Raw genomic sequence first — 16,662 nt, 5'->3', positions numbered from 1 at the left:
CGGTCTAATAAAAGAATAGAATTACTTTGATTTCTGGATAAATACTAAGTAACTAAAATTAAATTGAAAAAAAAAAAAGTATTTTTTTACAATAATTATTTAAAAAATTATAGTGTATGATCAATGAATATTTTCTATCTATGAATATCAGTAAACGTGGGTATTTTTTCTAGGGATAAAAAAATATTAACGTAATCACTACAAAATAAGATTACTGGCCCTTAACTCAGGTTACAACAAACTTGACAAATGAATCCTAAATTAAAAAGTATTAATATTATATTTCTTTCAATTTAAATTCAAAAGTTAAATTACAATAAATTTTTATCCTCTTGTGTTCAAATTATTCAGAAAGTATTGAAAACAATTGGTTTTAGCACAATTCTATATTGATTGAAACATTTCTGGGCACATCTAAAGAGGACTTTTCACTGAGGCCAAGGTCACATCTGTTGCGATCGAGAAAAATTGAGAAATGTTTTGATTATTTATTGTCTTTAAGAAAGTAATTTGAATACAAAAATGTCATTCATTATACATAAATAAATAATTCACTAATAGCCACAGGTGAAGAAACATAAAATAGGTTCTAGGGCACTGAATGGGTTGAAAAACTAAAATAATTACTTAAACCATATACAGAACATTATTTTGCAGTATTTTCGTTGTTTTACACTTACCTATTCATTATTTGATTACTCCGGCAATTTATTTATTTATCTTTATGTTTGTATATAATCTATAACGCAGTCATTTAAACTTAAACATCACTACCATAATCAAATATATGTGATATAGTTTAATTTTACGAAATATAAAGTTGAAACAAATGCTGGTCATAAAAGTCACTAATAGAAGAAAACAAATAAAAATATTCATTAGTCCAATCATATGACTTTTTAATAGACAATATTTACATAATTAAAACAAACATTTAAACACGTAATCTCTTCATCCGTCTGGCATCAATATCGACTTAAAAAATAAATATATGTGAAGTTTATTTAAAGAGAAATACAAAACTTTGTCATTTGGTGAGAAAAAATAACAGATGACAACCCATAGAAGAAACTCAAAAAGTACATTATTAAATAAATTTTTAGGCAATGACAGCAAATAAGCAGAAGAATTAAAATTTGTCAGTCACTAAGTTAAAAATTACTCAAAATAATCACCACGGTTCTTAGATCACTAAAATAATTAATTATTTTAGGTCATAATACAGATATTACCACAAAAGAATTGTCCATTCATCTGGGTTTTCAAAAATAAGCAGACTCAAAAAACGATTCAACAATCCTCATTGGTTAATGATTAACAAACATTCCATTGATTGCAGTGAAGATACTTTATTTACCAATTTCTTAAGCATTAATTTTGAATCATTAAAAAAAAAAAAAATCAAATAAACCAACAATACGATCAATGTAACATTTGCGAAGCCCTAATAAATTAACAATACCAATAAAACCATGTAATCAACAAAAAACATGAATCCTAAAATTAAATTCAGTTCAAATAATACTATCTAAATCTTAAATCATATTTTAAAGCTTTTAATAGTTGATTTTTCACTGCATAGGATTAAAAAAACAAAAACTTTCATGGTGTAGAAAACTGAAGCAAACAAAAAATACAAAGTTTTAAAAAACATCGAATAATCACAGAAATCTGATTAGCCCATCATAACAAACCTTAATCATAATTAAAATGTATACAACTTAATACATCAATGTTCCAAAATAATTTTAGAGTTCCATATCTTTAGAACAGAAAATCTTTATTGTTTTATTATTTATATCCAAGAGAAATACGCTAATAAATAACAGTAATAATAATGATTAATAACTATAAGCACTATAAAAATTTCTATGTTTAACTAAATGATCACTTCTAGGTCTTAACATGAGATGTCATCTTAACATAAATGAATCAGCATAGATTCAACTTTAATAAAATTAAAATAGACGATACGCCTAATTACATATATATCAACAAGTTTCAATAGGTGAAGGTATATAATCATCAAATAACTAATCGAAATTGAAAACACAAAACTAGTGCGATTCTGATATAACATATATTACTATAAAATATTTTTCTCATCTTTCAAATATACGTTATATTAATAATTAGACATAATAAGCCAACATGATGTGTTTTTTAGAGTAAAATAAATAAGAATGTGTGTATTAATGTAGCATCAGAATCGATAAAGCTGATACCATAAACTAATAGCTGAAATCAAGATAAAACAAACATTTACTTGAGATTGTGAAGCTTGCTGTTGCTGTCGTGATACCTGTGCAGTAGGAACCATTCCATTACTCTCCCCTAACATTTCCCTTGAAGAATCCCCACCAGCAAGCCACTTCATTTGTTAACTGAACAAATAAAAACATGAATTTTAGCAAAACCATAATACAAAAAAATGTAGCATTAAATACTATATAAACGTTAAGAGCGGTATATAAAGCTTCCGTATGTTGAGAATTGTTTAAAAGGTAGAACAAAAGTTGACAAGCTTTATAGTAAACATGTACATAAGACAGAATTTAAGAATTCATTTATTCCATTAGATAATACTTCAAGCATAACCAACTATTATTTGACAGGAACAATCAAAAAGAGAAGTTGACATTATTTAGCTATAAAAAAATAATTTATGGCAACCACTTCAAAATAATTATTTCATTTCAAACATGAGTTCATGAGCTGTGATAATAGTCTAACCTGAATTATCTGATGTAACCTGAAAACCATTATGGCTAAATAATTGCTGATGAATGATACCACTTATCTTATTATAAAATAAAAATGTATCAAAATGTTTCTACTTACTTCAATCCTTTTATTTGGAAGATGATACTGTTCGTAAATACACAATTATTCGTATTTCAGAATGTACATAAGAAATCAATTATTTAGCCAACCTACTACTTACAAACCGTTCCTGATTAAATTTTACGAAAGATAAATTAATGAAAACAATGTACAACACACGTTTATTATATATTACAACTTATAATGACACAACTATTTACATATACATGCCCCCACAGTAGGAGGATGAACACGGGATAAATTACATGAATGAATTCTGACTATACAATCGACATCTTGGTTTGTATTTCAATGAACCAAAGTAATCATAAAACAATCTAGCGGCAGTAAGATAAAGAAATAATTCTTAATTTTGAAAATAGTATTAATATATTATTGTTATTATTTTTACTAATAGTATTCGATCATAAGAACCAATGAAAAACAAATCTGCTTTTTTTTTAATCTTTCTACTTACGCTAGTCCCGCTCAACAGGAACGCGGGAGCTGTTCTAGTTTTAATTTAAGATCATAAGATTTAAAATACACTTTTGTAGCTTTATTACTATCGATGCTGAAATCAAATATTATTATTGTACTAAAATAAATCAGAAACCCACTGTAAAATATTTTTAATTTGAAAACTTAAAATAAATATGATATGTACATACTTGGTTAGTTCCGGAAACGAAGTTCACAATTGTGTTCTGACAAATCCAATTTGATTATATTAAAAGGAAAAGTTTAAAACTTTAAATTTTTTAGTAAGAAAAAAATTATTAAAGTAACTCAAGTATTTTAGGACTGATGATTATAAAGAAGTAATGAAATTAGCAGAAAATGGTTAATCTCAAATTAATTGTCATTCTTTAAGTCATGAAGTAAAAAGCTCCTTAAAAACATCGTTTTCATTTTTTCATAACTACTTATAAGCATTTAATACATTTTATATCAGAGTACATTTTGAGCTATTTAATAATTATAAACAATTAAAAATAGGAAGTTAGAAAAAAAAATCTTGTGAATAGTTCCAGAGAATCATTGTCCAAAGTGCCTTTCAAATATTCTCGTTAAAGATTTTTAATTTAAAAAAAAAATTATTTGTTTCAATTCAATATTATTATAAGTTATGCGATTATAGCTCATTTATTTCTAATCTCAGTTTTTTTATAGGTATTAAATTTTTGATTGAATATATTTAGATTAATCCATGTTCTACATTGATTGTTTTTGTATGTGTAAACTTGTCAGTAAAAGTTGCATTAAAATTCCCACTACCCATCTTTAACTACTAATGATTTCAGTGCCCTAAGATATTTTATATAATCATAATAAAATGTTGAACTTTTTGAGAGAAATCCCTTCAGTTTAAATTTAATTTGTTTTATAATAAAATGTAAATATTAATTTCTAAGTGCATACAAGTATAAATATCGCTGTTACTTACTATAATTTGAAAGTCACTGGAATAATACTGCAAAAGGTTACTCGTGGAACGGCAACTCCCATGACAATTCAACCGAATGAATAAATATTGACTAACTAAATTTATCTACCTATACCGAATGCATGGTGCAAATTCAGGGAGGTCTGTCTGAGAGATTCACCTCTCAAACTGGCATCCGACAGGGAGATTCCCTAGCCTGTCTGCTCTTCAATATTGGTCTGGAGAAAGCTATCAGAGAATCAAAGGTTCAGACCAGTAGAACCATTATTAATCATATGGTACAAATCCTGGAATATGCTTATGATATCGACATTATTGGGAGATCAAACGCTGTAGTGGAAAAGGTCTTACTTGTCCTTGATGATACTGCCAGGAAGCTGGGACTTGTTGTTGATACCAACAAAACCAAATATATGATTGCTGGTCAAAAAAGAGGTTTTAATGAAGGTTTTTTCCAAATTGCTCATTATTCTTTCGAATGAGTTGAGGAGTTTGTGTAACTCGGATCACAAGTCAATACCACTAATGAGGTTTCGGCAGAGATAAGGAGACGAATAACATTGGCCAATAGGTGTTATTTTGGACTGCTCATTATCAAGATCTACAAAAACTATATTATATAAAACGCTAATTCGACCAGTGCTGATAAACACCTCAGGAACTTGGGCACTTTCGAAGTCCGATGAATGGGATCTCCAAACATTTGAGAGAAAGATACTCAGACGCATCTACGGCCCAGTACAGAATGGTCCAGCTTGGAGAAGACGCACGAACAGGGAAGTGTACTTGTTAATCGATGAGCCTGATGTGGGAAAAATTGAGAGAATTGACGCTGCGCTGGGTAGGACATGTGGAAAGGATGGGGGCTGATGAGATCCCAAATAAACTACTGAATGAGCGCCTACATGGAACACGGCCGAGAGGCCATCCAAAGCTTCGATGGTTAGATGGTGTTGAAGAAGATTCGAGGACTCTGCTGGGAGTGAGGAATTGGAGAGCAGCTGCACTTAACCGATTGAACTGGTGGAAGCTTCTTGAGGAAGCAAGGACCCAGTAATGGGTTTTAGCGCCGATTGAAGATGAAATGTATCTGCAAATAGGAAGTAAAAGTACGAGTTGATTGGCCTACTATAAAACCGGTTTAGAGGGTGGGGTCGCACTTTTATTTCGTGGTAGTTCCAGGGAATGAAAACTTGACCCTCCAACCATGGTTCGAATAGGGTGGTAACCTATAAATAACTCCCTTTCCCCTCCCCCAAGTCATAAAGTCACAAGGGCTCACCGAAGGCTGTCATGTATTAGTGAAGTTCATACCCACTCCAAAGACCAAAGGGTGGACTTGTCAGCACCGTAAATTCAAAAGGTTACTCCCGTGAACGTTCTGGAAAGTTCAGGAATAACACTTTTTCACCTGTACATTAACAGGTAAAATAGTTATCATATTATGTTTCAATTTTCATTTTTTAAAGTAATGTTGTCAGTCGTGATCCTGTTTTCATTTTCTTCTGAGGCGACTTCCATTTTGGAAATTCATCAACAAGTTATATATATATTTTTTTATAGAGGCGCGACGTATATTCAAGCAGCGGGATAGTGAGTAATACGAAAGCTTAATTTCTAGAGATAGAAACTAAATTATTTTTCAAAATTAGATTTTCCGACAATGTCATCCAGCTTCGAAACTAAGTCCTTAATTTTTTTCATGGTTCTTAAAGTAATTCTCAACATTCTTCAACGCACTTCCCCATCTTTGACAAATGGCTGAGGAAGTTGTACTTCCTAATAAAAGGTAATTTTCCTTGGAAATTCACGCTCGGCTTGGAGTTTTAAAAAGATCTTTTTTAACAGACGAGATCGATGAATCAACTCCTGGGAATTCATAACGAACAGCTTCAGAAGCACGATGAAACAAGACATAAGACTACAATAATTTTAAGATTAAATAATTCTAGTGTCATTTCTGTCTTGATCCTGTTCGAAACATCGTCCGACAAAAAGAAGAAAACTTTTTTAAATCACACCATTTGGCTAAAGAACTCTTGGAGTTAAAAGTTCGTGCCGTTGTTACGCAATTACGTTTTTCTAACACTTGTTAGTTTAGAAGAAATTATTTCGAATTGGAATCTGACTTCAATATCGGTTGTTTCGTTAACTACAGGTATAGGTCTCGACCAGTGGTGTAGTCGTAAATTTTCTAGTGTGGGAATGCTTAGCATCTTCTGAGAATTGAATAAAATTGGGCGATCCAGAATGCCCCAACCCCTTTACAAGTTATTTAATGACGGCTATTTAAAATTGTTGAAACCCATTCAGCCATTGTTGAGTTATAACTCGGGAAAAACACGGGTCGCCTATTAATATATAGGATTTTTGGAAAAAGCAGAGTGGAAACGCTCACATGTTCCCGCCCCATTGTACCATTGGTCTCGACTTTCCTCGTTTAGAAAAAAAAAAAATAAAATTGAAACCTTGAGAATCATGCTTTAAAACTATATAAATTTCTATTGATGCACGAGTTGACACTAAACTAGAAACGTTGAGTAAAAATAATTAGGGAAAAACGTGTAACTGAACAGTGCGATTTTAATTTGTTTGGTTTCGGTTTTTTAAATATATATAAATGATAAGGGGAAAGAAGTTACAACCAGTGCTAGTGGATGTTAGTAATCCCCTGGCAAGCTACATAGAGACAACAGGTTTCTACAATGCCAAGTGATATTTTGAAGACATTTTTTTCTTTTTTATCGTACCCATCCTTATACATGTTCTGATATCAATAATAAATAACAAACCTGGAGAAAAATATGTTGATTAAGTGAAATATGTGAATTAAAATTCCTTTAAAATGATATAAAATGTTCCAAAACATAAAATGTTCGATGGTACTTGTAATATTTGTAATTAAAAAATATATATTTACATAAATATCCTATCCCTACTTAAATAATTAAGGCCATGTGGAAATCGGTAGATAACAACGATGGGGTGGTCATAATGAGCATGACTGATGCCCGCTAACCAGAGTTTGAAGTTTAAGAACTTGCTTACCCTAGTTAGATGGGCACATATTCAAGAACCATATCACGATTTTAAAAGTATTTAAAAGGAAGCAAAGCAGTGAAATTACAACAAAAATATTAACATTTCAAAAGAACTATTGCAGCACAGAAATGAGAATTATTAATTTTGAAAGAACGACCCAGTCGGTCGCAGCACTCCATTCTGACTGCCCTGCAAAGTGTGACGAAACTTTCGTTTACAATAAATAGTTCTCTTTTATTATCAATTTGGTACCTTTATTGAATGGCACCCAGACTATTCTCCAACAAACAAGAGAATTATCAATGTACTCTCCTAAAAATTACCCTTTTACGTGGAAAGCTGTACAGTGGGAGTTGGTAAGCGGCAAAAAGGGTTTCAAACTTAAGCAGTGTTTCACGAACACAATTATCACTTTGATTTCATGAAATTCCCTTCAAGAGATTCGCAAATGCAAAATACCAATAGACGCGTGGTAATGAGAAAATTTTTAATAACAAATTTTCCAAAAAGTTATGGATCTACGAACAGCACCTGAAATTCACTTTTGAAAGCAGCATACTTATGACCTTTTCTCGATTTCACAGCAAGTTTTAACCAAAACTAATTTCGTAAGTAATTTTTTTTTTTAATGGATTTTATAGACAAATATGAGAGCACGAAAACAAAAAACGTCGATAAAATCGACTCCAAGCGCTTCTAACCATCCAATCGTTCTCTTGCAAACCTGGTCAGCCATTTTTTCTTGGATTCCCTCCATCCAACTTTTTCCGGACCATCCTCGTCCTTTTTTCCCAAGTGGAACCCAATCCAGGACTCAGTTCGGCAAACATTCGCCCTACATTCTCTTCACATGCCCGTACCATTTAAGGTAGCGTGCCCCCATCCTTTCGTTTACTGATGTGCCCACTTCCATCCTCTGGCAAACCTCATTCCTAATTCTATTCAGGCTGGTGACACTGAGGCATCTCCTCCACAAATCCATCTCAACCACCTGCAACTTTGAATACAAACAGAGGTTAATTGTTCAATTTTTAAAGTATATGTCAGGATAGACTCCACTATAGCTGTGAAGATTTAACACTTTTTTCGGAAGAAATTTCTGTATTGCTAAGGATTGGATATAACAAGTAGCCTTACAGGAATGTGATTCTGTTCTTTAGCTTTTTCTTTATGATCATAAAAATCCTGCTTTTGCTCTTTCTTCCTTTGCCACACAACACTAGTGGACCATACTCCTCCATCGATTCCTGTCATTTTCCTTAAAACTTGGCCTCATAAGTACAATCATATCTAGCTGGGACCCAGAAATGTCTCTTTGTACTTCCTGCTTTTTATTTTTTTAAATTTAATTGTAATTAAAATTAATATTAATTTGAGATATGAGGACCTACTTCAAGTAAAATGTTAATTAAAGGTTTTTTTACATGAATACATAAATAGTAAATATAATATTTTTGCAAACTAATGGAAATAATTAACTAATTTAATTACAAAGATTGGGAGTATGTTGCTCTCTGGTAAGGCACTGTGCTACTAACTCCAATGACCTTGGTCCGAATCTGGCTGTGGCAGATAATTATTTTCTGTTTCATTGTAGCCTTGAGTCAGTCCTTTGGGTTTGGGAGCCCTCTGGAGTCCACTCAGCCTTGTAAAATGGGTAAAAATCTGGTGGTTGGGCATAATTTTGATCAAATCGCCTCCTTGCACAACCATTGGTCTAGTTACACTACTTCCTTACAAAGTACAGCACTCCTGACTCCATGGGTTGTAGCAGTACAGATTTAATTTTAATATTTGTCTTGTTATTATATTTATCTTAGTATTATTTTAATACAGATTTATTTTTTTAAATTTTAATTAGGAAGAAATTTATTAATATTAATATTAATCTGAGAACCTACTTCAAGTTGCAAAAATAGTAGTAAAACGTTAGTCATATAGGTTATTGTACTTAAAATTGCTGATAAACACTGTTTAGGGAGTTCAGTTTAAAAAAAATTCATACGTTCAGGAAAAAAAAAAAAATACGTTCAGGAAAAAGGCAAATTTTAGGACCTCCAGTAAGTTAGGAAGACTAGTCAAAATTGTTCAGAAATTTTAGATTCTTTTTTCCTTCGCAATAAGGTGTTGCAGCAAAGCTCCTACAAAAGCATATTAAACCCAGTTATTAACAAAATAATTTTTATTTTTATATATTATACTAAATTTTAATTACTTTTATCAGTATGGGTTAATCATCTTCTTTATCTGAAGAAACGTAATGACCTCTTTACTTTAAAATTTAATTTGATTAATTTGCTATAAAGAAAACAATTGACTAAATTACCAGAGCTAAAATGTTTTGTGATTTAAGAACAATGGGGCATTCCCAACTCTCCAAACCTTGGAACAGATTGCAAGCACTAGCAAAAATGATTTAATAGAACTGCATCAGTTAGCACTATAGTCTCAGCAAATGAATTTTCCAGGCTAACCAACAGAAACACCCAACAACTATGTTAGTCCAGGATTTGTTGCCCTAAATAAGAAAAAATTAATTTTGTAAAATATTATTATTTAAAAGAAAGTAAGTGCAGCAGTAGAAGACAGCTTTGAGAAAGGATCTCAACTTCATGTATTAAAGATATATAAACACAAACAGGAAAATTGTTTTGACTGCTTGGGTCAATTAATTGGCTAATAACTGGCATAAAAAGGAATTTAAAAAAATAATATATTTAAAATTTTAAAGCTAAAAATAAAAAAATTACTTTTACCCCAAAAGTAGACAATAAACTCACAAATATCAACATTGAACAAGGGTAATAATATAAGTTAATCATTTATTTCTTACTTTATCTACCTAGCAATCGAGGAAAACAAATTTGGTCGATGAAATAATTGCCATTAATTTGATTTAAACTAAATGATGAAAACCCAAAACAGAAATCAAATAAAAGTAATAGGTGCTTGTTACCTAAATATTTTTCTTGTAATAAACTTAGTTTTTTAATAATCCAAACGTTACCGAAAAAAAGCAGAACTGATAAACAAATCGCTTCCGTAAATCCTTAAAAATAGAATATTTTTCTTGTAATAAAGGGGCATTCAAAATATTTAGATAGATTAAAATAAATAAATTCAGTCATCTACCAATAAAGTACTATATTGCTGTATTCTTAGCTTATTTTTTCCATAAGTTATAGGTATCGATGGTTCCCTAATGGTTTGTTCTTGCTTTATTGTAAACATTCTACTTTTGTCAAAGAGTCATTTACAAACAGTTTTCAGCAGGATGAGAGGGCTCATTTCATAACCAACTTCCAAACTTTGGTGCACTAATTTCTTTATTTTCCTTTTTCCTACTGTAGAAGCACTATAGAATATTTTTCCAGAAAGTTGAGTTTGAAAACAGAGGCAATTTCATAAACTATATTAATTCCTATATCTTCTGTCAGGTGATAATAGTTTTGTGATGTAAGAATGCCTTCAACACAATGAGATGACATGCATTTTGTCTTAAAATTAATTAATTCAAGCTAAAAATAAGTTATGAAACAACCAGAAATGTCTCACCAGAAGTATACATCCCTATTATTTTGTTTATAGGGCAATATAAATTAATATTTTTCATATAAAGAATTGCCTAAATCAATTAATCATAAAATATTTTTTATAACAAGCTTATAAATGACTAAAATCATCCTGAAAGGAGTTCCTCCAGTTGAACAGGATACTACTAGCCTACTTTCCTCTCAAATCTAGATTGGCAAAGTTCTCTTGTAATACAATTTTCTTATAACAAATAATTATTCTCGAATTCCAAAAATAACATAATACAATTTAATGAAAAAAAAAAAAAAAAATTAGGCCATTGAAACTTAGCTAAGCAAAGAAAAAACTAGATATTCAACTAAGGCAGGTTATTTGCAGCATTCGACCATTCTTTAAGTTTCAAGTATTTGATGATCAGGGATCATGAATTATTATAATGAATCGTTAATATCCAATTCAGAAAAGAGAAATAATGGTTTACAGAACTAATACTTAAAAAACCAAACTGTTTACTAGAGAGAGTCAACAATTTAGGAATGAATTGTAAGCAGGAACATAGTTCATGGGTCCATGTGGTCATTCTGACTTAATTACAAAACCATTTCAATCGGTGACTTCTTAGTTCCTCCCTGATTATCTAATTCCAGAAATAACTGGAGGTTTTGTACAAGTACTTGGAAAATCTTGTTATAGAATTACAGGCTAAATCTGGATTTATATTGTACAACAATAAATACAGTATTATTACTACTATAAGTAGTATTAAACAATTAGGTACTATTAAAATTTGTACCGCAACTACCAATGAAGGGTCAGGGGCTCAGAACTCGGTAAGAAAGAACTGTTTTTTTTGACAAAGGTTATCCAGGGAGGTGATTAGTTCATGATCATGTTCAACTGCCATATTTTTCCCCAATTAAGGGTACCATACTTTATCAGATTGAGTGAATCAAGATGGAAAAAACCCACAGTGTTGACTCATGGCTACTGTGATAGAATAAATAATTATCAGTCACAGGCAGATTTGATCCCGGGTCCTTGGAGTTGAGAGCATGGCGTCTTCCTCACTTGACCACCCTGCTCCCTCAGGTAATATATTACACTACCGTTAACATTATAATACAGTGTAAGTCCACTTATCTGTCTTAGTCAGAATAAGACATCACTGGTTATTTCAAAGGGTATAAAAGAAAAAATACAATTTTAATAATGTACCTCATGTATTAGTTAAAAAAACCTAATATTGAGGTGATAAATACATTAATACATGATGAAGTAACATTTATTGGACCAATCTAAAACAAAGTTATTCAAAAGAAAGAAAAAAATTGACAAGGAAACGAGAATAATTTGTCTCATCAAACATGGAAAATAATGTAAAAAAATATATTCAAGAATATAAATATGATGGCAACCAGCTGCCAAACTAAATTAACAGACTGAACACATTTGTGGACGTCAATCCCACCCTTTAATTTATAGGTGGACCATTCCTAAACATGAAGATGTTTTAAGACCTTTGTAGTGATAGAAAATCCAAGTTCCCAGGTAACAATGGTTTACCCATTTCTCAAAAATAAAAGGTTATTACTATCAACTCAAATAAAAAACTAAGGCTTTGTATGTATTACTGCAAAAGATATGTTATTTTCATACATATTTATTTGAAATATTCATTTACATATAATATAAAAAGTTAAAATATACTGCTGTGATGTACAATATATATATATTAATAATTTATACAATTTGATTTCATTATATAAATAAAAATTTCTTGATTTAAACCTGCAGGTATTTTGTTTCAAAGTATATATAATGTTACATACATGACTTGAAAAAAAAAAAAAAGAAATTGGTAAAATCATTCCATTAATAAAAATAAGTAAATACTACAATAAGATTTATAAGGTCAGGATTTAAATGTATCATAACTAAGATGAGCAATGTCATACATAATCATCTCAAAAGAACTGTTCGACGAGTAGAGAAACTGGTGTGACTAGTATTAATGGAAGTTCACAATTGAAAAACACTTAATGTTTAAACTTAGTCGATTTTGTTAGTACTAGTGCTTAAAGGTGGTCGCGGTAAAACAGTGCTTAACTAATTAGTGTATTACTAGGCACTTCATTCTGTAAAAACAGGAAAAATGAAATGCCAATAAAACTAACCATAGAATAGGAAGGACAAAATATAATTAAAAAGAGGCAGGTGTATTTTAATTGTATTCATTAATTTATATTTTCTTAACATTTTCAATCTTCATTTATCATAGGTGAATAGGCCTCACGTCTCATTTAAAAATTACTTCAGTTAGTTTAATATAAGGTAAGAGAACAAAAAATAAAAATAAAAACAACATCTGATGGGAGAAGACTTTTGCAATTTTTTATTTTGATTACTCTTATAATTTAAACTCCAGAAAAAAATAAATAAATAGAAATAAGGAAGAGATAATTCACATAAATTGTTAGCATCTGCATGCAAAATAAAAACAAACAAAAACTTTGTTAATAAACAATTGCAGTAATTCAAAAGTGTAATACTTAAAGCAGTACATAAGAAATTAATAAATAAAATAAACCATATAATCACAGAACAAATAAAAAAATTAAAACAATCCCCAAAATAACTATGGATTACATGTTTCACTGTAGGGGAGGTGTTAAAGAAAATACACCTGCAGCATATTCAGATTCCTGGAAATAAAACTGCATCATAAAAATTTAAAACATAACAACGTAAAACATTTTTTTTTTTGTTTCTTTTCAGCTCTTTCTGCAAGAAAGGAGTCAGCACCAATTAAGGTAGAGTAAGAACAACTGCTTACTGCAGGAATGAAGCCCTAATAATTAGAAGCTTTTTATTTTTTTTTGTTTTATTTTATTTTTTAATTTAGCCATAAATGGACCATGTTTATTGATTCAATCAACAAAATCCATAGAATATTCCAGGAAAAAAAGTTAAAGTAATTAAGCAGAAAACAGAGAATGATGAGAAGGCAAAGAAGCATTTAACAAAATAATGTAACTTAGAATAAAATTTCATTTTTTGCTAAATAATCCTTCAAAAAAAAAAAAACACACATTGGGTGAGAGATACGATCCTTGGATCTAATAAATAATTTTCAATATATAATAGCCATTTTATAAACTGACACAACTGCCTCTATACCACTAAAACAACAATAAGAAACTTCATATTTACATAGTCTTTTGTAATCTATTTAAGACTTCTATCTTAATTAACTTACATTTACATAAAAATAGGCACTGATTGGTATTTTACTTTCAAAACGCTGCGTATAATAGAAAGATATCAGCCATACTTAATAAATTAAAATCTAATCCAAACAATCTTTTTAAATTAAAAAAAAAAAAAAATGTATGCGATATGGCCTTTAAAAATAATAAAATAAGAATCTTAACAACATTAAAATAATAATGGCCATAATAGTAAAACTTAACAATCTAGGAGTAGATTATTAAATAATAAAAGTTAAAAAATGTACTTGGATTGTTATTACTTTATATATACATTTCTTTATTTACAATAACACATGAATCATCTTATATTTGTACTATTAACTGTGACTCAAATAAATGATGAGGAATTTAAGCCAAAGAGATCTCCTAAACCTTCATCAGGTTCAAGACCGTAGAGGTAATCTGAGCTCGATATTGGAGGCTCGAAGCGTAAGAAAAGCTCATCATCTTCACACAGAGAACTATCAAGGTCTGGTTCTGAAATAAATAATAAAAAAAAATATGAGTATGCAATTAAAATATCTTAATTAGACAATGTTACCATAAATGAATATTTAACGATTTTAAATACATCAACTCATACAAGTATGATTATGCAACTCACTCACTAAATTAAAAATATTTCATTAACTAATTTTATTGTTTAAGAATACAAATTAAATTTATAACACACATAAATAACAAGTATATAGAATAAAAATTTAAACAAAAATTAACTTAGTACAATTTTTAGACAAGTATTTGTGGTTTTGTCATATGAAAACTATTTATTTTTTTTAACCTTAATGCATGGATAATAATTTTAAATTTTAACTCATTCAAAATATGTTCTTCAGCCTAGTAACAATTCTAAAAATTATAATTGCCTTAAGGTCAAAAACTGAGAACAAAAATACAAGGTTTTAATTCATATATATATTCCATTCTTGGATGGTACGGTGATAGTGCCCCCCTCCCCCTCTCATCAGCACATGATTCACTTTTAAAACAGTTAATGTAAAAATGTACCTTTTTTGTAAAACCAACAGTGAATTATATTACCCTGAAGAGGGGAACACAGATTTCCAAAAAGTCCAAGAATAGAATTAATATATGTAAAATTGACAAAGAAGTTCTGAAGAAAAACTATGTATGGAGTACAATTAACAGTCAGTCTTTTTAATTTGATTTTTGGATTCTAAATACATTGAAACGTTAAACTCTAAAATTGTAAAACATACAGTGTTGTTCGAAAATTGACACCACAAGTATTTCCATTAATATAAAATTTTGAAAAAACAGAACATGTATGCACCCCTTATCTCTAAAATGTGAATTAGCTCAATAAATTAAACATTTTAAATTTATAGTTGCGCCACCTACGAATAACTTTTATTTTGAACTGAATAATCATTGAGGGTAATATAGGTAATAGGAATAACTTTTCACCGATATTTGTGGACTTAAATAAGTTACATTTAATCAAACTCCATATATAATGAATAAAACATATTTATATATATTGCATTAAATTTTTAACCTTTAGTAATCTATAACAAATATAACATAGGGATATCAGTTGAGTAAACAAATATTTTTTACAAGATAACATTGCTTATATATAATTATAATAATATTTATTCAATTAAACGGAAGGAGCAATAAACAAAAGGAACAAAGATTATGACTTATGATACTATACAGCTTAAAGCCGTCAGCAGTAAACTGTCTATCTAACGTGAAAGGAATATTCTGATTGAGGCAGTATTTCTTGAAATTATTCTGTAAAAACAAACTTTTAAGCTTTATATAATAGCATAGATTAATAATTTTTTTTTTTTTCAGGGATTATTATTTTTTTTTTATTGTAGTTAACTGATTAAACTATTAAAAGTTAAATAATGTATCTGGATTATATCATAAAAGAAAACTTTTTTTTGAACATTATAGACATAGATGACTAACCGTAGGTGAATCAAAAAAGAGTATAAAAGTAACATGTTTGAGGTATAAAAAGGTATCCAAATAAACAAACTAACATAAATCAAAACAGTAAAGAAGTTAAAATATGAATACATACATATATAGTTAATAAATCTTGCTGATATTCATCTTTAAATTCTTTACAATTTTAATTTAAGTTGGTTTGTTTATACGGGTGTCTTTGAATACCTTTACCTATCAATTTATTTTATTTAAATGCCTCTTTTATACTCGTACATCAGCTTTACTCACTCTGTATCTTTTTTTTTAGCATTGATGAAGACCCGCAGCAATATGGGTTGAAACATTGGCTATCAATAAATAGTTATTAAGTTTTGTTATAACCGCAACCAAGACCATCTCATTCTTTTAAAGAGTCAAAAATTATGAAAATAATCACATAAGATGTTCTATAATTTTAACAGTATTTTAGTTTTTTTAAAAATGAATCTAAAAAGGATCAAAACATTGCAAAAATGAAGAGAATAATTTTTCTAGGGACTTTCACATCCACAATATCATTCACGAGATTAAAAAAAAAAAAAAAAAAAAAAAAAAAAAAAAAAATTAGGCCATTGAAACTTA

At 29.5% G+C, this 16,662-nt stretch overlaps 3 protein-coding genes across 11 annotated transcripts in view; 1 reads left to right on the top strand and 2 right to left on the bottom strand.

Moving 5' to 3' along the window:
• Positions 1 to 3,138, bottom strand: part of LOC106683101 (pumilio homolog 2) — a 152,829-nt gene extending 149,691 nt beyond the window's left edge. The window contains exons 1-2 of one of the 2 annotated variants that reach the window (XM_024361510.2): positions 2,842 to 3,138; positions 2,267 to 2,384 (exon numbers count right to left, since the gene is read on the bottom strand). In XM_024361510.2, the coding sequence (XP_024217278.2) occupies positions 2,267 to 2,377 (111 nt within the window). In that variant the 5' untranslated portion in view covers positions 2,378 to 2,384; positions 2,842 to 3,138. The remainder of the gene's footprint in view (positions 1 to 2,266; positions 2,385 to 2,841) is intronic. The other variant, XM_067050538.1, reaches the window with a different exon arrangement.
• A 1,254-nt stretch (positions 3,139 to 4,392) lies between these two features.
• Positions 4,393 to 4,752, top strand: LOC136796544 (uncharacterized). The gene has a single exon (XM_067050541.1). It carries the CDS (start codon positions 4,393 to 4,395, stop codon positions 4,750 to 4,752), a length of 360 nt encoding a protein of 119 aa, XP_066906642.1.
• Positions 4,753 to 13,212: 8,460 nt separating this feature from the next.
• LOC106683105 (transcription factor E2F3) overlaps positions 13,213 to 16,662 on the bottom strand; it is a 35,645-nt gene continuing 32,195 nt past the window's right edge. For all 8 annotated transcript variants that reach the window (XM_024361515.2, XM_024361513.2, XM_024361514.2 and 5 more), the window contains one exon: positions 13,213 to 14,592. In XM_024361515.2, coding sequence (XP_024217283.1) covers positions 14,444 to 14,592 — 149 coding nt within the window. In that variant the 3' untranslated portion in view covers positions 13,213 to 14,443. The remainder of the gene's footprint in view (positions 14,593 to 16,662) is intronic.

The sequence above is a fragment of the Halyomorpha halys genome, unplaced genomic scaffold (assembly GCF_000696795.3).
Source record: "Halyomorpha halys isolate HHAL.00 unplaced genomic scaffold, Hhal_1.1 Scaffold466.1, whole genome shotgun sequence".
In the NCBI taxonomy this organism is placed as follows: domain Eukaryota; kingdom Metazoa; phylum Arthropoda; class Insecta; order Hemiptera; family Pentatomidae; genus Halyomorpha; species Halyomorpha halys.
Note: the sequence above shows the minus strand (reverse complement) of the source record. Positions and strands in the feature narration are given on the sequence as shown.

Coding starts and splice junctions, on each gene's coding strand:
- LOC136796544 (XM_067050541.1), top strand. CDS start 4,393: ATGGTGCAAATTCAGGGAGGTCTGTCTGAGAGATTCACCTCTCAAACT.